Below are 25,529 nucleotides of genomic sequence, written 5' to 3'. Positions count from 1 at the left end.
TTAATCGAACGCAAAACTGGTATTAGGCTTTGCATACCTTGCGGTATTAATTAAAGCGCTAAACTGGTTAAATTGCATCTGAAATAAATGCTCTGCACTTCAGGCTAAATATTAATTCGCCGGCAAATGTTCGTTTGTCCTCCACAAAATATTTCAATGCTCATTGCGATATTTTAAGCACCTAGAAAATTATTATCCCCCCTCTGACACACATAGGAACAGATGAAGACATAGTGGCTTCTTCATTGACTTTATATTTATTGCCGAATTCTTAGGGTTATTGATAGTTACACTAGCATACAATTAGATGGACTTACGTATAGGTACTTAGTAAGCTTAAATTTTACATTTTGTTTTTAGTTTACTAGCCAGTTAGTTATCTAGTTCATTTTTAAAATAAAATTAATTTTATTTCTATAAAATTGTGATCTTTAGAATTCGCATGAGTGTGGATTTTTATATATACTCGGAGCCGAAGACGGAAATTTAGCTTCATAAATAATTGATATATACACAACATACACTGATAAAAAATGTTATAGTATAAATAAATATTGTACTATTAATTAACAATTTAATATTAAAATTGTAAATTAAATTTTAGATCATACAAACATATAAAATATTGTTATTAAATAAAAATAGATAAAAATCAAAGCGAAAAATAATTAAACTGAGTACAAATTATTCAGACTTACTTTATTTTTTTTACCAGTGTAGTTGCGTTGATAGGTCAAAGGAAAATGAAATATTCCAAGAAAACAACTACCTACTTAAGGAATTGGTTTAATTTCTTAGTTAAATAAAAGTTGCAAATTAAAACAAAAAATGATTTTACTTTTCAATTACTGGGCTTAGAATGTTCCGAAAGTAGAAGCGTTGAAAAAATGGAGTAGACAAAACTTAATTCAAGGTTAAATGTACCGTTTAGTTACAATTGCTTATGCAGAAATCTTAAGTTATTTAAAAGTAAGTGTCCCCTACTGCCCCTCCCGCAAATGAAAACACAAAGCCCTGGTACGAATTAGCTATTTACTACTTAGGCCTAGGGTGTTCTGAAAATCGGTAATTGGTGGCTAAGACTAACAGGGCCTACAGCTACTGGGACTCAGCAGCTGTGGCACTTGACCAGGCCCACCTCGTCGCAGTTCATGCACTTGAGGGCCACGAACTCGGCGGTGAAGTGGTTGCGGTGCACGGACTTCTTGGAGCCGTTGCAGGAGGGGCAGGGCAGCAGGCGGTATCCGCCGCATGTCTGGCAGGTGAAGGTGCTGGACATGGACTTGTAGGGCTTGAGCAGCTGCCGCAGCTCGCCGGACTCGTTCAGCCGCTCCACGGTCTCGGCGTCCCCGATGTGCTGGCCCTCGACGTAGAGCTGCGGCACCCGCACCTGGCCGCTCTGCATCCGCTGGCGCATCTCCGCCTGGTACTCCACGCTCATGAAGACGTCCCGCTCCTCGAACTTCACCAGCAGGGTGCGCAGGATCTGCTTCACGTTGGCACATTTCGTGTAGGTCTCCCGGATGATGCCCATGCTGGTCGTGTAGAGCACCACCTTGCCGAGGTCTTTCTCCTTGAAATTCTGCGGGGAAAAACGGGGGGAGGGGGGCAGAAGCAGATCAGAGATTAGTTCGAGTTATGGTTCTGGTTTGGCGGCGGCCTGAAACGCTGAACTGCTGAAAAGCAGGCCACCGAAAACTGGAAATTGGCGCACCATTCGCCACAGAGCGCGGATTTCGAAGTCTGTCATGGTCAGGCAAGAATGGCAATGCCAAATTGGGTCTCTACCGGCTGAGGATGAAGGCCAACCGCAGACAAAGGCGATGCGGAAGCCGCTGTGCAGGCGTATCACTGAATCAATAGAGACTTCAGCATTCGAAACACTACTTTATGGACCACTTTACGGGTGACTTACTGTTGATTTCAATTTAATATTTCATGTTTTATGCATTCAGATCAAAGCAACAGATGACTTTACGCTTATAAAGTTTGTTTTTACTTTGGTTGGCCAATGCAAATGCAATGGTTTTTAGACACTAGCAATAAACAATGGGTTGTATTTGTAATACCATTTTAACCGGAATAGTTAACAATATATTTTTAATTATTAATTTGATTTATTTAATCACGTGAAACTCGACTTATTGATTCAGTTTGGGTAATGGCAATCATTTCAGTTGAGATTGGGAAGTGCTTTATTTCCCCTTTCATTGTTCCCAAACTGTTATAGCAGTACTTGAAGCTAGAACCAGGTCTTGGCCATAAACCCACAAGGGGAGTTGGAATTCGGGTGCTGAAAACTGGTTGGAAATTGAAACTCGATCTGCGGCTGGTGGAAAACCTCGGCCACTCTCTGACGGGGCTTTCAGTTCATTAGCTCGCAGCCCGGAGTCACGTAACCGGACAACTCTGCATGTCACTCAAAATCCTATTAATCAATACAATTAAGCAATAATAGGAAAACTGCTAGGCAATCGACAATCGCCAGCAACCAGAGTCGGACTGCGATGGCGGCACAATGGAAACCTGGAATGTTTTCCCGACAATTTATGATCTCTTATTTTGTAAGTCCGAACCGGTTCGCAGCCGGGGGATCGCTCATTTCATTTGACAATTAACATTTCCGTTAGTTGGCCAACTTTGGTGGCGTCTGCTTTGGCTAATGAACCAAGCCGAACCGAACGAAACCGAACCGAACCAATGCGATCTGATCCCGGTTCCCCACCTGCATCACTCTTCAGGTATCAATGAACCATGCAGTTGCACTTCGTACACAGAAAGAAAATGTTGAAATCGGACTTAAGACTCCCATCGATAAGTCTATAGTTTGACATTTTGGTTAGCCCTTCCTCGACCTAAGATTGTTCATAACGAAAAAAGGTACATCGAGTTTTCAAAATAATTATTTAAGAGAACTCATTTTGAACTTGCGTTGTTTAAAAATCTGTACAACATAAACAAGAATGCGGGTAACCTTAAAACTCCATGAAAGTAAGGGTTTTCTTAACACACGACTGTTTGAAAATTAATGATTCTGGCCATAGAGCAGATTATAATTACGAGCTAGTTATGAAACCAAAAGGGAATTGCCCTTAAATCAAACCAAAATTAATCACTTAAAACGATTGAGGGTTTAAAAAATGTACATTCATTTTTAAAAGAAAAAACAACCAGAGTTTAAAATCGAATTGCAATTTTTATACATTTTAAATTTCTTGTTTAGCAAAAATGGTCTTGAAATTTTTATTTGAAGCAAAATGTAAAGTAAGCTGAATTCTTAATGTTGATGCACACTATTGTTATATGCAAAAATTAAATGTATAAAAACTTCAAAGAACGTTAAAATTGATTATAATTAAAAAGTTATTCTAAAGCAAGAGGCGCGATTGGATTCCTTTATTATATAGCCTTATTTAAAACCATCGGAAAAATAAGTGATATTTTTACGAAGACTTTCCGAGGTCTAGTGATGGTTCACTACCTTAGACTTGCAGTTTTGATTATACTCGTATATATGTAGTTGTCATAGTAATTGCAATTGAATAAAAATGCTTTGGAATTCGACTTAGCTTCAATGTTTTTAATAATAAAAAGATGCTTTTGACAAAAAGAATAAGAGACTTTAAATAAAAATTAAACGTTTTAAATCAGTTAACGAAGACTTGTAAAGTCAAAGCGATAACTTTTACTAAACCTGATTTAAAATGTGGTGTTTAAATGCAGATTAATTATGGTTTTTCGTTTGATTTGTTAACAATACTACTGCAGTACGCATTGTGGAGTAGTAAATGATTTGTTATTCTCCGTGTAGTGAATTGAAAAACCTCTTTAAACCGGTGAGACAAGAATTTGCATGGAAATAGAAAGACAAAAAATTAATAAGCTGGTGGAGGCAGGGAAATGGAAAATGCACCGCCACTGAGACACAGCATTCCGAAAGAGATGAAGCAGCTGCAAGTGCCGTTGTCAACGACAAGCGACCAAAGCGAGAAAAACAATTCACGACAAAACTAAAGAGAAAAAGTTCAAAGCCACGCAGCACGAACCAAATCGACAAATAAACAAGCTGGCAAACAGACAACCATCCAGCGAGCTGCGGTCAAATGGAAAGTCAACTTCAGCTCTAAGTGAACGTTGCCGAGCTGTTTTTCCAACTCAATTCCAGCGATTGTCTTTGGCGAAAAGAAAAGCCCCGGAGCCCGTCTTATTAGCCACCGGGAGGTGGTCTCTCATCTGTCAGTGGTTCAATGTCAGTTCGAGCTGATAATTTGCATTGCCGAAAACATAAACACAGCGGCAATTAACAATTACCACACGTGACTTGCACGGTTGACCTCGGCGCGACTTTTGTCACAGCAGCAACATCAGCAGCAAAATGAGCATCAACGCGAGCAGCAACAGCAACAGCAGCAACATTATCGGCGCAGCAGCAACTGCTACATATAAGTGGACAAAAGAGAAAGCAGGTCACTTGTATGACCAAGAGCCAGCGACGGAGTGATTGGCAATCGAAGAGTTGGGCAACAGCGCCGAGATGGAGGCTAATGCCGAGCCAGCCGATATTGCTGATGCTTCTCGAAGGTGACAAAGTGAGCTGTGTGTTTTCCGAACTGGTGATTTGTGGCCAGCACCTCCAATTGGTGGCCGACCATCGGAAATTCGGTGAACGCTCCAATTATGGCTTAAGTCGTAAGGCAATGCGCCGAAAAGGGCCAAGACAACGCCGGCCCGCCTATTCACTTTCGATTTTTACTGCTCTGCATACCGGCTGCATTGTAATTAGCAGCATCTCACTTTCCTCATTGTGGCTCTTTGAATTGTGGCTGCTCCTTCTCCGGGTCCCTCATTTGCATGCGGGCCGCTATAAAGCCATAAACATTTCTATTCAGTTAGCATCCACTTAAGTTATGCTGATCCGCCGTTGTTTCTAGTCCGGCGAGCCAGCTAAGCTATCATTCCATCAATTCGTCAGGTTCAGAAAGTGAAAAGCGCGAGAGTCGCGGGCCGAGACACAAAACAAAACAATTAATGTGATCTCAAATCTGCTCATTAAATTAGATAAAGGGAAATCTCGAAGCGGGCAACTAATAAAAGCTAAAAAGCATAAAAAAAAATATCATACCTGGCCGTAAATGCGTATGCGGCCCAGAAAGATTTCCACTCCCGTCACGGTTGACAAAGGCAAGACGGGAGGAAAGCGTTTAGGCAGGCGGAAAAGCGATTGAGTGATAATCCATCAAATGGGGACAGGTTTCCCGTCTTAGATGGCGATCGGTGTGGAAAGACTCGAAATCAATCACAACTATTTCGAAACACCAATGTTGGCTACGAGTTGAAAAGGGGGATTCCTAATGACGGCAATTCAGATAATTTGCGATATTAAAATACCAAAATTGTTTGATTTCTGATAAAAACTCCGAGGCGCTTTGCGTAATCAAAATGCTAGAAAGCAATCCCATAATAATAAATCAGCATTAGACAAAGGCATCAGCATAAGTATAAACAAGTCGAAATGGCGGCAATAAATGTATAAACAGTAATTAAAAGCTTAAAACCACATGATACTAATTTAGTAGAAACTAGAAAGCATAAATTAGGCAGCGCACCTTACCCCGATTTGTCAAATGATTTAATAAGAAGATTTGCTAATTTATTTGAAATAAATACATGGGAATATCGCCTCTAAATCAATCGATTTGTCAAGAGTTTTCGAGAAGTATTTGCAAATAAATTCCAAATACTTGGAGGTGAAAATGCTAAATCAAAATACTAGAAAGCTCTTCAGGCCAGTCATCATAAATCAGCGGGAGATATTGATTTACCAACTGAATTAATTAGCCCCACAATCAAAGATTGCTCTATGCAAAACTAGTTCCGAGAACCCGCCTCTGGAAAAAAGAAGCCATTGATTGCAAAGGCCACTTTTACGATGACAATTTCACTCAGTTCCATTGTCTCTTTTTATTTGTTTTCCAGCTCCCCAACTGCCCGACATTAACTGCGATTAGTCGTGTCAATCCCAATCCCGCGCACCCAAACTACATGTCTCTGGGAACGAAAAGCGAGATACAAGCCCGAACTCAGATATCTGGCGTAAGCCAAGCGCTATCTGGGCAAGTTGTAAACGCGCGCTAAGCGCATACAAAGCGACATCGGCGGAGACAAAATAAGCCACTTAACGGTTTCCATTATAATTGAAGAAGAAACCGAATGAGACGCTGAAAGCGCAGCTCGCTTCTCGGACAGGGGGAAAACCACGAACAGTCCATTAGATTACGGGCAAAACGAAATACGAAAGACGAAATACAAAATACGAAATGTGAAAGATATATTGAAAACGCCACAGCATGCACATAGGCCGTCGCAATTGTTGGCCAGCAGCACTTTCTCCCAGCCACCGCCTGAAATGCAGACAATTGGCAAGATGCTCGCTCGCACCGGGCCAATTGCATAATTTGGGCGAGCAGGTGACTCAACGCCACTGGAGGCCGACGCCCAGCAGCGTGGGAACTGAACAATAACCATCAATAACTGAATATTCATATTCGAAATCGTAACTACAGCGGCGGTCGAAATTCTTCTTCTCATAATTTAATAGTAAGCAAACAAACAATTTCCTAACTCTCCATTACCGCTTTTAAAAACCATTGTTGAAAATAAAAGCTACAGCATATGTATACATTTGTTTCTTTCTCTAAATAGTTTTTTTTAAATCCTTTTTTTTTAGTAATTATGGAAATATACATTAAATTTAATGGTTTACTATATATAAGCCTTGTGTTAAGATAGACTTATAAATTGCTGGCAAAGACATACAAATTTCCAAGTTCATAGTTATAATGAAAGCAAGGCTTTAAGAAATCAATAAGAAAATCCAGATACCATGACAATCTTAAACTGTTTAAAGAGTATCCAGTGACTTATTTGGTCAGTGACTAAATCGATTGAAGAGTTTTTTGAAAAATATAAAATTATTTTAGCTACTGTCAAAATTCAAAAGCAGTTTGTATCTCAAAATATATAAGAATTAAAAAATTTCTTTGGTCTAAAACTATGACTTTTCTGATTTATGCTTTGTGATCAAAGTTTGTAGGATATCTGCAGTCTCTATAGAATGCAGTGCGTAGAGATTTTGCACGCAATCTTAGTTCAAGATGATAATTATTAAAACCGGTAAATGCTGTATGCAAACTGATTGGCAATGCCTGGCCTGGGACCTGAACAGTTTTTCAATATTGTACCTATTCCAATCCCATCCCCATCCCCATCTTGACCCCGGTACTCACCTTGGCATTGGGCTGCTGCTGGAGCTGCAAGAACGTGGCTATTCCATTGCGCACACGGTTCTTGACGCCCCGCACCGTTCCCTTGGCGGACCGGATGGTGGACTGCGTGGAGCTGGCCCCGCAGCGCACATCCCGATAGCCGGCGAAGAGGTCTTGCTGCTCCGTTAGGATCCCGCCTTCGGACCCCGCCCCCCCGGCAGTGTCCACCTCGTCGCTGTTTCTCGAGAAGCTGCCGAAGTTCTCGTGCTCGTTAATGTGAAAGCTGTAGTATTGGTCGTCTGCATATTTGTAGTTGATGTTGCTGTTGCCGTTGCTGTTGCCGTTGCTGTTGCGTGCTGTTGGTGCGGTGTCCGCCGCCGATGATGCTGCTGCTAACTGGCAGCGACTGCGAGGCGGCCTCGATGCTGTCCAGCGACTCCTCACCGGTTTGCACAAAGTTGGCCCGCTCCACGGCGGCGCGCAGCTCCTCGATTTTCTCCTCGCTCAGCGACTCGCGGGCCAGGCGAAACGGACTGGTCTTGGGTTTCTCTGCCACCACGTCCTTGACCTTTTGCTCCTCCTCCTCCTCCTCCGCCTCCGCCTCCGCCTCCGCCTCCGCTTCTGGCTGGGAGAACTGCACCACGTACTCGGTGCCGCGACGATCGCGAATGTCCCTGAGCAGGCTGTCGGGCAGCAGGGCTCCGAGGACCCTCAAGGACTTCTGGCGCTGCCGCTGGCCACTGGGCTGGGAGGCGGCCTGCCGCACGTACTCCGTGCTGCTGCTGTGGACGGAGTCGCTGCCCAGGGAGGAGGGTCCACTCTCCTCGCTGTCGTCCGGCTTGGTGGGCAACCCGGTGCTCTCCAGGTCACTGCCATTGCCGCTGTCCGCCGTCTCGCAGTGGGCCGAGTACTGCTGGAACTGATCCATGAAGCAGCCGCCCGCGTTTCCGCCCTTGCTCACAGGGGGCGTGGCCAGCACCATATTTATGTATTTATTTATTTACTTATTTTGGAGTTTTGGGAGTAAGCTCACTTTCGGCTGGCACTGTCTCGGTTAATTAGAAAATGAGCTGCGTTTTGGCCCAGGAAAATGCAAGCGTTCAATGACTCTGACGGCCGTTGCACCCGAAACGTCGCATGTCTTTCTGCTTCAGATCTCGTCGTTAGACTGCCCCGACTTTTTCTGGCCAAGACGATCACAGCGCTCAGCTCTCTCAGCTCCCTGAGCTCTCTTGCTCTCTGAGCCACTTCATCTACTCATTCAGCGCTCAGCTGGGCATTCAGCAACTCCGTGGCTTTCTTTCGGCCAGGTTGCACCTTTGAAGCGCGCTATTAGATTTTGTAATTTTAGCACCCGTTGCCGGGGCTCAAATTGTTTGTCATTAGCCGGGGAAGAAGTTTCTGGCCGCCTCGAGAAATTCGCAATTGGCCAACTGTGGTGCGGAGCGGCAGCAGCCGCTGCCAAAGTTGGCATGACGCCTGCGCGTGACTGTGACTGTGAAATGGCCCGATCGCCCGGCCAGATTAGCCAACGCGGAGAACCGCAAGAACACGAATTAGCGGCGGATCCAGCAGCGCCTTCTGTTCCTCAGCGGTTATTAAATAACTTTTCAATTATGGGTGCCATCAATGGCAGAACTTGACCTACTTGACCCACTTTTTAGCTAGCGGTTGTTGGCCAATTGCTATTGGCAGCAGAGCTTGGGAAACTATAAATAACCTTTTATTCTTTGCTGTTAAGACGACACAAACCATTCGAATAATTTACACTGTTTGTAATTTCCAATAGATCACTATATTTTTTTAAATATATCAAACAATATGTTTTGGTTTAATTTAAAATTAAAAGTCATAAGCAATTTTTTATTTTTTTTTTAGAAAAGTTTTCAATGGATGTGTCAGTTAACTTATTAAATTTTTGCACAATTATAAAATTATACTTCTTAATGTTCGTAGAACATTTTAATCATGACCTTTCCCAAATATCTCGAAAAATGCATATATAACTTAATGTAGCAAAACATTTAAATCAAAAACATCTTACTCAAACACAATGCCAAGGCTACAACCAACCCGAATTAATGAGAATTAATTGATTATTTAATAATATTATCATGGCCATTTATATTTTATATACAATATGATGATTTGTTAACTTGTTACGTAATTAATGACTATTTAATGCAATTTTAATAACCCATAATATTTTGAGGTTATGAGGGTTGGTTTAAATTACTAAATGATTTGTTTACATACTACATAATTAAAGTACATTATAATCATGACCTTCGCCAAATATCTTGTAAAATGCATTTAAAAAATTTGGGTTTAGTCCGATTGAAAACTCAGAGGAGCAAAAAATTTGAATGAAAAACACATTGCTTAAAACATTACCAACAATATTTAATCAAAATTAAATGACAATTTTAACAGCCCACAATATATCATAGAAAATATGCTTATCCTATCAAAGTTTTTCAGGGTTGATTTGTTTTACTTAATGATTTTTAAATTTTAAGTAATTTAAGTATTTAAGTAATATGCATAGAAAAAATCAGCCTTAGTCAAATTAAAACTAAGTGAACCTATAACTGAAATCAAAAACAACTTCCTTAAACATAATGCGAGCGATTTAGACCACCCAAATTTATCATAATTAAACGATTATTTAAACAAATAATTGCTAATGATATACCGACTATCTGAACACAATACGCGTGACAATTTTCTGAATTTTTTTCATTGAATGAGTCGCAGTCATCGGCAGCTTTCCGCCGCTTCTTGGACAACTTCCTGCACAGATAACATAAGTTACTATAATTCATTCACTCGTCTGCGAAATGTGCTGGCAGCTCGCCATGAGTTGGCCAAAAAGAATCTCTGCTGTGCGCATTTTTTATGCACACATTATTTGTATTTACGCCAGAATTCTGGCTGAGGATGAGCACATTATCGGCTTAGAGGCGAAGCGGAAAGATACTAACTATAAAGCTGTCGCCGCACAATCTATGCAAATGCCGATTTGCGGCTTATCTTGCGGGCTTTCCGAAATCGAGCGAATATCACGTAGCCGCAGAGTCTGCAATCCGCACATTGGATGCTTCTAATTGACGGCTGGCGCTATCAATAGGGCGAATCCGGACAATCGAAGCATCTATCGGGCAGTGACAAATTTCGCAGAATGCCGATGCCAAGCCAAGCGTGTTTATCGCGCAATGTGATGTCTGCAGAATTTCGGCTGCGATTATATCATCTCGTCGAAGAACTGTGGACATGACGCGTGCCATTGCCGGCATATAAAAGGCCCGGACGCATATCGAATTGCATTAAGTTTCGCAACTGTCTCAGAACTGCAAGAACATGGCTGGGCTGCGTATCTGTTTGGGGCTATTTATACAAGTGCTGCTGGCATCCGCCGCCCAGGATCACAATCAAATGAGCATGCTCTGCTCCGACGATGACACTCCAGCCTGCGCCCAAAGTCGGCACAATGGAATGTACTTCTTGTTCAGCAACGAGTGTGACCTTCGAAAGGCCCAGCGGGGCAACCTCATGAACGGGCCGCTATGTGAGTAATAAATATTTTAATTTGCGATTTGCATATGAGAACTTTTGTTGGCTTCAATGCGGACAACTATCAAAACAATGAAAATATTTACCAATAAGATTAAATAAAATACATTGCTGATACATGATTGTTTAAGCTTAGAAATTAATTATGTCTTTCAATATCGCTAATTTTACATACCTTTTTCTTATTATTTGTTTTCTTAATAGATGATGTGACCCTGCGATACTGTTTCCCCAGCTGCGAGTTCGAATGCAGCTCAAGATACCAGCCAGTCTGTGGTGTCAATTCGCAGTCAGGGGAACGCAAGACCTTCAAAAGCCGCTGCGAAATGATGCGTACCGCCTGCCTGACCGGATCGGATTGGCTGGTGCACCAATGGGGAGTATGTCCTAAGGCCAACACGGTGCCCCACAGTAGCCAGAAACCACCTGTGCCTGTTCCATGCACCAGGATCTATCGCCCTGTGTGCGCCATGTACGCGGGTGTCAAGTCTACCTTTTCCAACGAGTGCCTGGTAAATGCCGAGAACATCAAGACCCAGCGAAGTGAGTAGTACTTATTTTCATAGTGTTCTAGTTTTATTTTGCCACGGCAACAAATGGCGGCCAAGACCAGATTTGACCCAATTTTGTTTAAACGTACCCCATATCGCCGCCCCCTTTGTTATGAAATGCGATTGCGATCGACTATAACTTCCTGTGTTTTTCCTGCGCACAGATTGGCGCATCGTTTCCGAGGGCCTTTGTGGCGAGGACAGCACCAAGATGAAGCACAGCCGCAACCAGAAGCCAAAGGCCAAGCCCAAGCTGGATGCGGAGCGCACGAAGCGGAGCCACGAAAGCAGAAGGTTGTCCACTCAGGCGGAAGACTTCCAGATACCGGAGGACGCCGTGGAGATCTACGCCCCCTCCACCTTCCACACGCAGTTCATCAGCCACACGGGCGCCATGGAGAAGAGCTACTCGCTGCCCGCCAGGAAGCCCTACGTGGTGGTTCCCCCGAAACCGAAGGTGCGACGGCCCCAGGGAACTGCGAAGAGCCCCGTAAAGTCGTGCGTTTTCGGCAATGGGTCCGTTTGCGGAAGCTTTAAGGGACAGACCCGCACCTTTACCAACGTCTGCGAACTGATGGAGTATAGCCAAAAAGTGGGAAACGGTAAGCTTTTCAGGGGCACTATTGACCGAATAGACTAAATTTGGCAAAAAATTGCAATTCGACTGCCACATTAGCTCAACTGTTAACAAGGCCGACTTGACCCAATGAGTTTTTTTTTTTAAATCATTCGTTATTTAATTCCCTTGTCTGTCCTAACTTAATAATTATATAAGTCTTAATTTACCCAACGTAAACCTGGGGTCAAAATGTAATGCCTACCCATGTAAATCTTAAAATTTAGTTTGATACTATTTTCAATCCCAATCTTGTCAGTGCTGATATTGATTTTGATAATCCACGGAATTAGCAAGCCACTTAACTTTAAATGTGCATTTTATGCCAACACGCGATTCCACTTAACTTTCCAGATGTTCATTATATTTTATTTTATTGGTTTTAGTTATAGTACTTTTTTACCTCTATAGTTGTTCCGAAAATTAAAATTTAGCTTTCTGTGTTCCCTTTATTCTTGTCTCCCTCCTTTGCTTGTTAAATGTATTTACTTTTCGAACTAGTTTTTTCTAAGCGTAAGACTTTTAATACTTTGTTGTTCAAGCATATCCTAATTATCATTGCCCGCCCTACAGCATGGACTGTTTCCCACAATGGCGTCTGTCGTCGCTGTGAGAAGCCCTGCCCTGCAGTCTATAAGCCCATTTGTGCCACTCGCAATGACATCGATCACACGATCGTCAACGAGTGTTATCTGGAGAGAGTGCGCTGCAAGGACCCCAACAGCAGTAAGTTCAGTCCTTCTTATGGTATATATGGAGTAAAGTATAACACACTCTGTCCTGCAGTTTGGAAGTTATCCCATAAGGGTGAATGCCTGAAGCCCAGTAAAGTGTCTACTGAGGGAAGTCGAATACTGCCACGCATTGTGTTTAGGATAAGTAAAAAGAACACCACCGAAACACAGCACAACATACCTGGAAAAACTGTGCTGAAGAACACATCCACTGAGGCTCCAACCACACCATATAAGAGAATTTTTAAGGCCACTTCCCCTTCCCTAGAAGTTAATAATCGCAAAATTCGCAAAATAGAGCTGGCTACTGCGGGATTTTCGGGTTTCGGTGGACCAAGCGGTTCCAAACACGTGCAAGCAGATGAAAACTCTTCCTGGTCCTTCAGTGACAACTGGCTGGTACGGAAAACTCTCGACAATGTCAAGGACTTTTTTCGCAAAAAACCTACGTCTTTCAAGAAAGCGCATAGCGAGAAATATCCACTGCCTTACTGGACTGTTCCAGCGAAAGGAGCAAGCACTCTTAATACCTCAACGAGCAAAACCACAGCAGCAACGCCACTAAAACTTCCAGCCATTTTGAGCATGGCGTCCACAGAGCTACTAAATTTGGATGTTGCAAATACAGCCAAAGAGGTAACCTCAACCACACCTGTTCCAAGCACCACTCAGCCGTCCAGCAGCACCCAGCATTTGACTACGGAATTAGCCATCTCCAGTTTAGACACTGCCTCTTCGAATGCGGAAATGGCAAGTGAAGAATCCACCACCGAGTCCGAGGAGACAAGTGGTCCGCCAGCCATCCGCATTGACTCCAGCACCACTGCTGCACCGCCATCTTCGACCACTGAAGCCGAGGAGTTGAATAGCCAAACCACTGGCAGCGAGTCGCCCACCACAGTGGCCTCCAACCAGTTGCCAACTACTACCGCGAACGCGGACTACGCGGCGGATGAGTCATTTTCGGAGTCCAGTGGTCAGACCTCCATCTACGGGCTCGACAAGAACTCTCTGATTATGCGTTTGTTACGAGCTAGAAGTAATCAAAACGTGCTCATTTAGTTGGCTTTAGGTCTGTTAAAAAACTATTCCTAAGTTGTTAAATACATTTCATTCCTATTACTTGTTTTAGAATAAATAAAACTGTTTTTTTTTAAGATTTATTTTAAAAAGAAATGAAAAATATGGCTTTTAAAAACATTTCCTACATTTCTCAAGTTTAAAACGATAAACTACAGTCGGGACTATTTAGCTAAAAGTTTAATGGGATTTACGGATCTTCATTGTTGATGAACATTTCGAGCAATAATAATAAAAGTAGCCTACTTTAGTTTTGTTTTAAGCTCATAATCAATCGGACACTGCAATATAGTAAACAATTTATTTGTTTAATTTTATTTTCGAACAACCGATATAAAATAAGTACAGCAGTATGACATGTATTCTACATGAGTTGTATGACGCCCTCTTTTGGTAGGTCAAGGAAGCAAATTTGAAGTGGCAAGGCTTGGCTTTGCTGTTTTCAATAGTGAACGTAAGATGGCGGCAGTACTACATGTACGAAAAGAGTAAAATGTACTAAAATGGGAATTTACTGAGGTAATTTAAAAATCATGTTTTATTTGACTATATATATAATATAATATATTTATACATATATGTTCAGACTCCGCGTGCACATGTAAACAGTTTATGTTCGTATAGGTAAGTTTACATGTTTCCAAAAACATTATCACCAAATATATATTTACAGTCACAATTGTAGTAAGAGTAATGAAATTAATCAATTAACTCCTGTTGAAGTAGAGTTGGGCTGTTATCTTAAAACAGTAAGAGAGAAAACAATTGATAAATAATAAGAAACCATTCGAAATCTTTTTAATTCTTCTCCTTTAGTTTAGCTTTAAAGTCTTGCCAAACGTAGTTTGTTAAAAAAAATTATTACTCAAGTATAGGTAAAAGTTTTTTTGTAAAAACCATGGTCCCAATATTGGGGTTTTTGACTTTATTTAAAACAAACGCTTTTGATGTCAAACAAAAACACTACTTAACGAGGTAAAAAAGTCGTAACGATCGCTCCTACAACATATAAAATATTTGATATCAAATTGAATAAGCAAGGGTTTTATAGTTTCAGTCAAAAGTTTGAAACGCATACGATTATAGCCTAAGATTTTTTAGATCGTCACGATTTCAGATTTCGGACCACTTTTGGAACAGGCTGTTGGATTGTACAGTTTTGTCAATTTTAAAATGTATCTATACTATATCCAATTTGAAATAGAATACAATTCTTTGGAACACGAGTTCAGTTCAGTTTACCGAAACTTTTTAATTTATTTATGTGAAGAAGAACGAGTTTAATTTGCATAGTCACCGGCTATATAAAAAAATTATTTTCAACAGTTTAATGGAAATATAATGTATATATACCATAAAATGTTAAGGATGAAAGGATAAGGCATTTTTATTTTATTGTCCGAGCTTTAATAGCAAATAAATTAAACGGGTGCACTTGAGAAATGCCGTCAATAAAGAGCGATTAAGAGTTAGTATTCTTCGTTTGCTTAACAGCTTCGTACTTAAAGTTGAGGATCAACTCAATCGGACAGGTGCCCCCGAACGAAAATTTCACTATCAAACTGGTCAAGGCCATTACCACGTCTTTACGACCCAGGTCTGTCTGGTGGCCAGTTCTCCCTGGCCACTGGCACTTTGACAATTATCAGCCCATCCGGCCGCCTGCTGCAACAGCCAAATGGCCCGAAAATCTCGGCACTTGGATTTACTTAATTGCCCAGGCAATTCGGTCTCGGTTTCAGCCTCTCACCGCCTTTGTAATTTCTCGTAAAAGTGGTTTCGGGGCTGTGGATTGCAGAGCAAGATCCGAAATCCTCTGAATATCCGCACGTTTGCGTGCGCCTCGTGATTTAATATGTAGCCATAAAATCGGGCTGGATGTGGGGTGGGTTTTGGCAATTATTGCTGGCCGCTTGCCGGCCAAATATTTTAGAGGCTGGCTTGAAACAACAATGGTTACACCAATTGGCCACCAGAAAACGGACAACTTTCTTCGCAGCTGCGGGGCCAATGGATTCTAGCCGAAAGCCAGCCCAGAGTCACTTTATCCGATTACCTCATTCTCATTAAGTGCGACCACTGACAGCAGCGGACCACCATCTGCAGGCCAATCAATTGCATTGCGAGCGGTGTCAGTCAGCGCCGCTCGAGAATTCGAAGCAAAAAGAGTCAACAAGCTGCGCCAATTGTTACTTTCACTAGTCAATAATGCAACAGGGGCAATGGCAAAGCATCTCCGACAACAACAACTTTCGCATTCAGCATTCAGCATCCCGTGTCTGCGGTCGGTAATTAAGACGGTCTTTGCCCAGCTCTGGCAAATCATTCCCAGGCCTAGTTGAAGTATGCAAATTGCACGATGCAATAGCCACTCGGTGGCCAGCTTAAACTCGCATAAATGCACATTTGCACTTATTCTGATTGGCATCGTTCGTCGGATCGCCTGTTTGCCTGTCACTGCCAGTGGCGCCAGGCCAGCGATATGGTTATGCTTCTGCACCACGATTCACTTTCGTTGGCTTTCATTGGGACGACTCACTACACTACACTACACTGCACTACGTACACGCAGCGGGAAGGCGGTCAATTGGCGGTTGCCTGTTGCTCGACATTGGCTTCATAATCCCGCGACAATGCGATTCAATTTGTTGCCGATCGAGCGTTGATCAGAGATCGCGGACCGCTGATAGCTGATCGCCACGGAGCAATCGCCTCTTGGAGCCACTCTGACCCAGAAAGTTTCATTGGCAGTGGCAGCAGGAATTGCTATTCCGGTGCACACTGCACACTGCACATGCACATGAACATTAGCTGGGAAAACCAGCTAGAGCAGCAGCTAGAGCTGCAGCTGGAGTTGGCCTGCGGTTGCGGCTGCGCGATAAAAGGAGTAGCCAGCACAACTCGGCTGCCATTTGCGACTCGTCCACTCAGCCGTGCGGTGGTGCCCCAGTGATCCCAGTCATATCAACGCGGTCACATCGAATCACATCCAAGACATGCTGCTGTGTCGCATTGTGCTGGCACTGCTGCTGCTGGTGCTGCTCCACTACTGCCACGCCGAGGAAGAAACCACAAAGCAATTGCCTGTTTCCCTGGCAGAATCGATGGCCAGGTCGGCTGGATCCTCGGCGGCAAGGGCCATCCAGGGCGATGCCTACATTGCCCGCAACCAGAAGCAGTGCTTTGAGACCCGCAGCCTGGTGTCCTGCATCAAGTACAAGGCCAGCAGGCTCATCTGGAAGCTGGCCACCAACAGCCTGGGCTTCTTCCCAAACGAGTACGGACGCGATTTGAGCACGGAAAAGGGCCGCTGGCTGAGATTGGTCCAGTTGGGAGAGCCCGCCGACGAGGTGGTCGTCTTCAACGACGCCAAGAGCTTGGAAGGTGGGTCTTAGTCGGGGTCTGCGTCTGCGTCTGGGTCCGCAATCGAAAGTTGTTTTCGGGCCAATCCACAGCTCGGATCTCTGTGCGGCGGTCGGGGACTGTAATTGATCACCTGCGCCTGGTCAGTATCCGAAGCACTCACCGCTTGTTTGAATGGATAACCCACTGCGCGGATGTTTACCACCCATCCGGCTGTAAATTAATTTGAGCAATTATAGCCGTTGGCTCTTTCGCATTTCTCGTGCGGTTAATTAACCGCCGCCGTGTTTGTTTTGCAGGTGACAGCGAGCTCACGCTGGTGCTGAAGTTCCTGAAGAGGGCGATGGAGACGTTCGGGCGCAATCACGGACTGCAGTTGAAGCTGTCCAGCGAGAGTGGAGCGCGGGTCATGGAGGAATCCGGTGGGTTCTGACAAAATACCATTTCCAGCCCCGAATTCATTTAGATATTTTCCCCCATTAGAGGCCCGTTTGAAGCGCAAGAAGAAGAAGTGGCTCATCATCCTGCCGCTGATCATTCTGATGAAGATCGCCCACTTGAAGATGACCCTGGTGAGCATGCTGATGGGCGTGCTGGGCATGAACGTGCTGCTGGTGGGCGGCGTGGGCTGGCTGATCCACTACCTCAAGTACAAGACCATGTGCAAGATCCATCCGCACCTGGTGCAGACGCACTCGCACGTCTACGAGAACGATCCCACGGACTACTCCCAGTTCGTGGGCAGCAGCAGCTACTCCAACTCCTACTCCCCGTACAGCTCCGGATCCGGGTCTCCTCACGAGCTCGGCGGCAATAGCTACAGCAAGGACTGGGCCACGAGTAAGGCCTACAACGCCCACAATTATCTGGACACGATCAGCAAGAGAATACAGTAGGGGGTCCGAGGGAGCCAAATGGACTTGTGCCAGCAACATTGAAACCTAGTGAATTGTTACCCGACGGCGACATCGTCATTAGCTTAGGTAATTTATTTGTATCCTAATAAAGTTATTTATTACATTTTTATCGCGCAAACCTAAGCGATCTAGAGCTACAATCAAAATCTGGAGAAATTGGGGGAAACAAAGAAGAGGTTTTGGGAAATGAATTCATAAATAAAAATAACAAAAAAGATCATTGCGTACTTAAAAAGATGATCTTAATCGCAACCAAATGATATATTTAAAAATTGCTTTGCTATTATAAGGGCCTCCTTTTTAAGTTAAAAAAAATCAAGAAATTTAATATATTCCTTTCCTTTTCATAATGTAATCAAAAATTCCTTTAAACTCAAGTCAGTACAATCAAAAATTATTACAACCCTAATCGATCCAGAGCTTAAATAAAAATCTGGAGAGCTTGGGGTAAGCAAAGTGTTTAATACTAAAAATTCGTTATCAAAACACTTGAAGAAGTTTTTGGAAATGAGCAACCCAATTCTGTCATTAGTTAATATAATAATACTTCAAAAATAATCATTAATCATAAAAATAACAGGAAAGGAAGCAATCTTCGGCAAACCGAACCCTTGCAGCTATTAAATATTCGTTATTTTTCCGATTGTTTCTATGGGAGCTATATGCTATTCGTCCCATTTTGATGAAATTGAAACCGTAATATTTCTGAAATATTTAACTATTACTATACGTCGAAGAACTAAAAAAAAATTTAAAAAACGGCAAAGTTATAATTTTTTTCATTTATTTTTCCTATTGTTCCTATGGTAGCTATATGCTATAGTTGTCCGATTTTGATGAAATTTAAACCGTAATTCTGAAATATTTTACGACTACTATACGTCGACGGACTAAAAAAAAATTAAAAAACAGCAAAGTTAAAATTTTTTTTCATTTATTTTTCCGATTGTTCCTATGGGAGCTATATGCTATAGTCGTCCGATCCGGCTCGTTCCGACTTATATACTACCTGCAATATAAAGACAACTTTTGGGAAAGTTTCATGCAGATAGCTTTAAAACTGAGAGACTAGTTTGCGTAGAAACGGACGGATAGACGGGCGGACAGACGGACGGACAGAGACATGGCTAGATCGATTCGCCTAGTGATGCTGATCAAGAATATATATACTTTATAGGTTCGGAAATGTCTCCTTCACTGCGTTGCAAACTGACTGAAATTATAATACCCTCTGCAAGGGTATACAAATAATAGATAATTGCGTTCTTCAAAGGATGATCTAAGTAGCAACCAAATGGTACATTTATAAGTTTTGCTGATATTATAAGTGCCTAATTTTTGAGTTAAAAAAAAGTAGTGTTTATTTTCTTTCCCTGTTCATAATGTAATCAAACATTTCTTTAAACTTAATTCAGACAAACCAAAAACCTAAAAAACTAAACATTAAATTAAAACATATATAATTGTTTGAAAGCCATCCCCTGTAAATCAAAATAGTACATTTGCACACGATTTTTGCTTACGAGATTATTAATGTTTTAAATTCTTGCAGATGTTATGTTACAAGTTTAAAAGATTTTTCCTGAGATAATTTTCCTTCTGGCCCCTTGGATTCACCAACGTAAACAATTCTCGGATAGGCATAAAGCAATTTGTTTATGATGAAAGCAAACAAGCACTTTCCCACAAACACTGCTGACCAAATAAAAACGAAAACAAAAACGTGTGAGTGGCGCTGGGCACTCGTTTTTACCCGGGCTCTTATCAGTGCCATTGCCTTTGTTTACCAAACAAAGGGGATTTGCCTTCCGAGAAGCCATTTCAATTTGGTCGAATCAATTTGTTTACTAACGCTCAATCCTGGGCCAAAATATGGAAGTTCAATTGTGTCTAGAAATGCTTAAAACTATACAGTTCGGAAATAAATATTTAGCCCTTGGAATTGGCAATTAACTTTAGATATTATGGCTGACACTTTACATAAATATTTGAAGTACGCTTGTAGTAATTGAGTAAAGCTGAAAGGAAAGCTGATAGAACAATTACCGCTAATGTGTTTGAGCAACAAAAAAAAAATTAAAATGCTTTGATAAGTTAATTTCACAAAGAATTATGCCAAAAAGTCTAGCATGTTCTGGCATTTTAATCATAAGTTTTAAACGAATCAAATATCGCGTGAAAGCGTGAGACGACTAAGAATAAAACCTACAGCCATGAAACTTTCGCTTTCGTCTTCTTAAATGCATAGTTCATGCATGATATCTAATCCTTTTCTATATCCTATAGCTGACAAGTATCTTGCAGATTATCACCATTGTGTAAAAGCTATCATCATAAAACTTTCCAAATCGTATTTGTAATATATAAATTGATATGCTAAAACACGTCCCAAAATTGATTTTTTTTTCTTGCTGTTCTTAGCTAATACGATGATTTTTTCATTCTTTACCGCCATTTTTGTAAATTTAACTTTTAAAAATATTGCCGATCGGTAATGATCTAGGCAAAAATTCTTAAGTTTTTAATATGACTGCAAAGGTGTCTTGTTTTCCAATACCTATATTTTCCTTATATATACCTAAATTTAAAAATTTAAAACCTCGACCGCAGACTAACATGGAAACACCACATAAAAGCGAAAAGACAACAACTCAAACTGAAAACACTGAAAATGTCCTGGTTACTAGGTAGAAAATCAGCAGCCACTTTGGAAAACAAAATTCTTCTCTACAAAGCCATTTTGAAGCCTGTTTGGACCTACGCTATCCAACTCTGGGGAACAGCTAGCAATTCAAATATTGAAATACTTCAGCGCTACCAATCAAAAACCTTGCGACAAATTGTTAACGCTCCATATTATATAACCAATGCAAATATTCATAACGATCTAAATATTCCAACTGTTAAAGAAAAGATAAAAAAATATAGTAAGAAATATACAGACAGACTTCACAATCATGTAAATAATTTAGCCCTAGGTCTAGTAGACAATAGATTAACATTCAGAAGACTCAAAAGATTCCACATTCTTGATCTCCCTGATAGGTAAATTTAAGTAAACGAGAAATTAAATTAATAGCAGGTTTCACTGGAAATCTGCTCTTCCTGTTATGTAAATATTAGTGATACAATTTACTTATTGTCATTAGACAGATTGTAAATAAAAATTAAATTAAAAAAAAAAAAAAAAAAATAAGGCTCTCATTTTATGGGACCCAAAAAAAGTAAACTACATAATAGTCTAAATTTATGAAACCAAATGGTTTTATTGTACGCATTTTTATGTTCACAGCCCCAAAGTAACATCATCTTCATTTCCAGCACTATCGATTCACAAGTTAAATAGATTTCCAAGAATAACTTCCCTGTTTGCGAATACAATGAAACACATTGGCTTCCAACATAGATTTATTTGTTATTTTTACATTTTATTTATGCCGCAAACAGACGCGCCCTGCAGCTCCGTCCCTCGAACAGCTGGCGCGGACCAAAAATGTGCGGGCGGCTCTTTTTGGCCCGATGTTTACCAGCTCCTTATCAGAGGCCTGCCTTTGTTTGCAATACAATTTGCCTCGGACTCCCAAGAAGCCATGCCGATTGCTAGCCAGCCAACTACGCACGCCCCGTAATCAATTGGAATATTTCGCCGGCATGGGACGAACTAATGCCACTTAAGTCCGATTCGGGCCAACTGGCTGCTATCTCCCGACAACACATGTAAATGATTTAGCCCAGCAAATATCGGTGCGCACATTCATCTGTTTGCTCTCATATATGGCCTGATGCAAAGCCAGACAAAAGGCTGCAATAAAGTGTCGCTCCAACCACTGGCAGATATATGTATACATTTTAATACATTGGTTAAAAAAAAAGGGTGCCGGGAAATACGCGCTAAATCAATGACCTTTGACGATTGGCAGGCTATTGGGTCATGCAACTTTTAGTCATGAGTGCGTACATAAAACTCAAAACACTAGAACATTAGGCTTTTGCCTACCAAAAAGTATGAGGTTAATAATTTAAATAGGTATTACATTATTGCTAAGAAAAAAAAAACAAATTTATAATACAATTTGCATACATATATACATATAATATAGTTACGACTATAAACTAATAAATCTGAGAAGATTTAATAATTTTATTCACTCACTAAAGAGCAACTATATTTCGATTTTTATGCGTGTTTGTTTTAACAATGAAGCTATGACGAGCTTTTGAGGAATTTTTGAATATTCCTATGGCAACTTTAACATATCGTTGACCAATTATAATCAAATTGAAACCAAAATTCTGAAATATTAATATTAATATTTTTAAATATATTAAAGTTTTAATTGTTTGTCAATTATTTTTCCGTTGGTTTCCACTCGAGCTTTATGTTATAATCGTCTTATCCGGCCCGTGCCGAAATATATATGGTACTTCCTACAATAGAAAGAATACTTTTTTGAAAGTGTGATTAGGAAAGTTTTAAATCTGAGAGACTAGTTTACGTAAAAGCGGACGGAGGGACAGACGAGCATAGCTAGGTCGACTTCTCTGCTGATCAAGAATATACGTTAATGGGTCAAAAATGTTGCGTTTGCGTTGAAAACTTCTGTCTGGAATAAGTGTACGCTCTGCAAGAGTATAATTGTTGACTTAATTAATCCTACAGTACCAGTACTTTATACATATATTGAAGTTACGTTTTCTGGAAATCTTGTTAGGGTAAATGCTTCCAAAAAGCCATGATGATCCTAAGGCAAATAAATGTTATTATGTATTTGCCATGGGATGTCCATTAGCTCGACGAATTCTGATGTGTTGATTTTATAAAAACATAGGGGTTCGTTCTTCTCCTTTCTTTTAAAAGGAGAATAATGTTAAAAAATTTCGGGGAGAGTATAGCCATATTCGTATAAACAACAAACATTTGCAAATCTTGCCCACCAGATTTTAGTAGTAGGTAAATGCTATAATAAAATTTGCTCCGTCATCTGGCCATAAAGCTGCTCTCGCCATTGAACAGACGAACAGAGAACTGATTAAAAGGAGACTATATAGTAATTAGCCCTGGCTGTGCTTGGCATATTATAATATTACCAAGCTTATCGTGACTTGACTGATAAAAAACTGGTGCTGGATAGCTCAGAATATAAAAGCTCAGAATATCGCAGCAGCCAAGAAACAGTTACTATGCTGCCGAGTTGGCTAACAGAGGAGTACATTCAGAAGGCCCTTCAGGATTTCCTCAAGGACCCGAAGCTGCGAGTCCAGAAAGTATGGGCCAAGCCAGCGACGGAGAAAGGCGAGAACTTCGTGGGCGTAATGACCCGTGTCTATGTGGACTTCGTGCAGGGAGATGGGTCTGAGCAGAAGAAGTCCTACATCCTGAAGCAAGCCGTATCGTCGGACGCTCCCCAGGCGAAACTCTTCGAGGAATACGATGTCTACAACAGGGAACTGGAGATGTACGATGTCGTCCTGCCGAAGATGGCCAAGATACTCCGAGAGGCTGACTTCAACGAGAAGCTGATGGCCGAGGCCATTATCGTTGACCGGGAGCGCACCATCATGATCCTCGAGGATCTGGCTCCGCTGCGCTACACGAATGCTGACAGAGTGAAGCAACTGGACATGGCCCACACCAAGCTCGTCCTGGACATGCTGGCCAAGTTCCATGCCTCTGCCATTATCCTGAACCAACGCGAGCCAGATCTCCTGAGCCGAAACTACGAATCGCACTTCTTTTCGCGGGGAAAAAAGGGCTACGCAGAGGTCTTTGTCGGCTTGTTCAGAGCATTCATCAGATACGTGAAGACCAAGCCGACCTTGAGAACTCGCTATGCGGACAAGTTGGAGGACATCATCGGCAACTTGATGGGCTATGCTGCCCGATCTGTCGATGTCGGGGAGAAGGACCTGCAGACACTGGTGCACGGCGATTGCTGGACCACCAATGTGATGTACCTGCACGACGATGAGGGCAACCCCACCACAGTCCTGCCCATTGACTTCCAGTTCAGTTCTTGGACATCTCCGGTAGTCGATCTGCATTACTTCTTCAGCACGTCGCTGAAGATCGATGTGTTGGCGAAGGAAACAGAGCTCGTGCAGTATCATTACTACGCTCTGAAAAGGACCTTGGAAGCTCTTTCGTATAAGGGGGTCTTTCCCAGTCTGTTCGAGTACCAGCTTCAGTTCGAAAGACGTCGATTCTTGAGTAAGTTCAGAAACAAAGTTCCTCATGCCCTCAATCTTTCTAACATCTATTTTTTTAAAGGTGTTATAATTGCTAACGTATTTCAACCGATTATGGTGTACCAAGGCAGCGAGGACTGTGATTTTGTTAATCTCTATCAGGATACTCCAGAAGGCATTAAGTTCCAGGATTCGATGTACGAAAGCAAAGAGATTCAGAGAAGGATTGACAGAATATTACCCATCCTCGATGCCAAGGGCTTCTTGGAAGCTCATTAAATTAAGACGGGTATTTTGTATTAAGAAATAAACAAAAAATAATTCAATACGATTTGGGACCATTAGCCATTCTATTTTGTACCTTTAATTGTAGACTAGATATTTGCTTGGGAGCTGAATAAATATGTTAACGAAATAAATTTGTAATTATAAAGGTTTAATTCTGTTCACAATCCACTTGAGCAATCTTTCAGGACTTTTATTTCATGACAATAATTGTGGAAACGTCTTTAGACAGAGATCGAATACGGATTGAACATACTTTCACTTTTTTTGCGCATACTTTAAGACAATAATTAAATAGAAAATGATTATGACTGTTAGTCTTTATCCAGATTTGACTTCGAATTTTTAATATCAATAATAAAAAAGCAATTTAAAATGTCAATAATGATTACATTTGAGGGCTTAGTTGGCTTGGAATTAATTTAGGACAATCCACTTCATTTGTTTTGCAGGACTCTTAGTTCATGACAAATGTCAATGCTTAAATTACTATCGACGGAGGTACAAAGCAGAATGTTTACACTGTTCTCCTACATCGCGCATGCTGTATGCAAACAACAAATTAGTTAATTTTCATTGTCTGGAAAAATATGATTCAATAGGTTAGATATTAATTTACTGGTATTTTTAATCGTTTATATTATGTAGATATCCCGCGCCCTGCAACCATTCCTTTTATACAGACAAACAAAAATAAAGATTGTGGCGTATGTGTTCGACTCAATAAAATGTTTGAGAACGAGAATGATTAGACGAATCACAAGCAGTACCCAGGGAGAATGACTTGGCTTTCTACAATTCGCAATCTCATAATGACCTTGTATAACTGAGAATTCACTTGAGAATGACGATATCATACGAATTGCCATTACAAAGCTTATCGTAGGTGAATTAATTGTATCTGTCTCTGATAAGAGCCCGTTTCGTCATTATATTAAGGTGAGTCTCGCAACAAAGAC

General features: G+C 41.4%; 4 protein-coding genes across 4 annotated transcripts; 3 read left to right on the top strand and 1 right to left on the bottom strand.

Moving 5' to 3' along the window:
- Positions 1 to 712: 712 nt before the first annotated feature.
- Positions 713 to 8,425, bottom strand: LOC128266539 (glutaredoxin domain-containing cysteine-rich protein CG31559). The gene is made up of 3 exons (XM_053003125.1): positions 7,631 to 8,425; positions 7,287 to 7,590; positions 713 to 1,582 (listed from the first exon to the last, which is right to left on the bottom strand). The coding sequence occupies exons 1-3, from the start codon at positions 8,245 to 8,247 to the stop codon at positions 1,109 to 1,111; spliced, it is 1,395 nt and encodes a 464-aa protein (XP_052859085.1). The 5' UTR covers positions 8,248 to 8,425; the 3' UTR covers positions 713 to 1,108.
- Positions 8,426 to 10,614: 2,189 nt separating this feature from the next.
- LOC128261896 (uncharacterized) lies at positions 10,615 to 13,801 on the top strand. The gene is made up of 5 exons (XM_052995837.1): positions 10,615 to 10,833; positions 11,043 to 11,381; positions 11,554 to 11,991; positions 12,579 to 12,731; positions 12,792 to 13,801. The coding sequence occupies exons 1-5, from the start codon at positions 10,626 to 10,628 to the stop codon at positions 13,799 to 13,801; spliced, it is 2,148 nt and encodes a 715-aa protein (XP_052851797.1). The 5' UTR covers positions 10,615 to 10,625.
- A 2,911-nt stretch (positions 13,802 to 16,712) lies between these two features.
- On the top strand, positions 16,713 to 18,222 carry LOC128262830 (uncharacterized). The gene is made up of 3 exons (XM_052997377.1): positions 16,713 to 17,203; positions 17,482 to 17,604; positions 17,666 to 18,222. Exons 1-3 carry the CDS (start codon positions 16,816 to 16,818, stop codon positions 18,076 to 18,078), a joined length of 924 nt encoding a protein of 307 aa, XP_052853337.1. The 5' UTR covers positions 16,713 to 16,815; the 3' UTR covers positions 18,079 to 18,222.
- Positions 18,223 to 23,243: 5,021 nt separating this feature from the next.
- On the top strand, positions 23,244 to 24,616 carry LOC128255423 (uncharacterized). The gene is made up of 2 exons (XM_052985025.1): positions 23,244 to 24,307; positions 24,368 to 24,616. The coding sequence occupies exons 1-2, from the start codon at positions 23,281 to 23,283 to the stop codon at positions 24,562 to 24,564; spliced, it is 1,224 nt and encodes a 407-aa protein (XP_052840985.1). The 5' UTR covers positions 23,244 to 23,280; the 3' UTR covers positions 24,565 to 24,616.
- Positions 24,617 to 25,529: the final 913 nt, after the last annotated feature.

The sequence above is a fragment of the Drosophila gunungcola genome, chromosome 3R (genome assembly GCF_025200985.1).
Source record: "Drosophila gunungcola strain Sukarami chromosome 3R, Dgunungcola_SK_2, whole genome shotgun sequence".
Classification (NCBI taxonomy): Eukaryota; Metazoa; Arthropoda; class Insecta; order Diptera; family Drosophilidae; genus Drosophila; species Drosophila gunungcola.
This window is presented reverse-complemented; position numbering and strand designations above follow the sequence as displayed.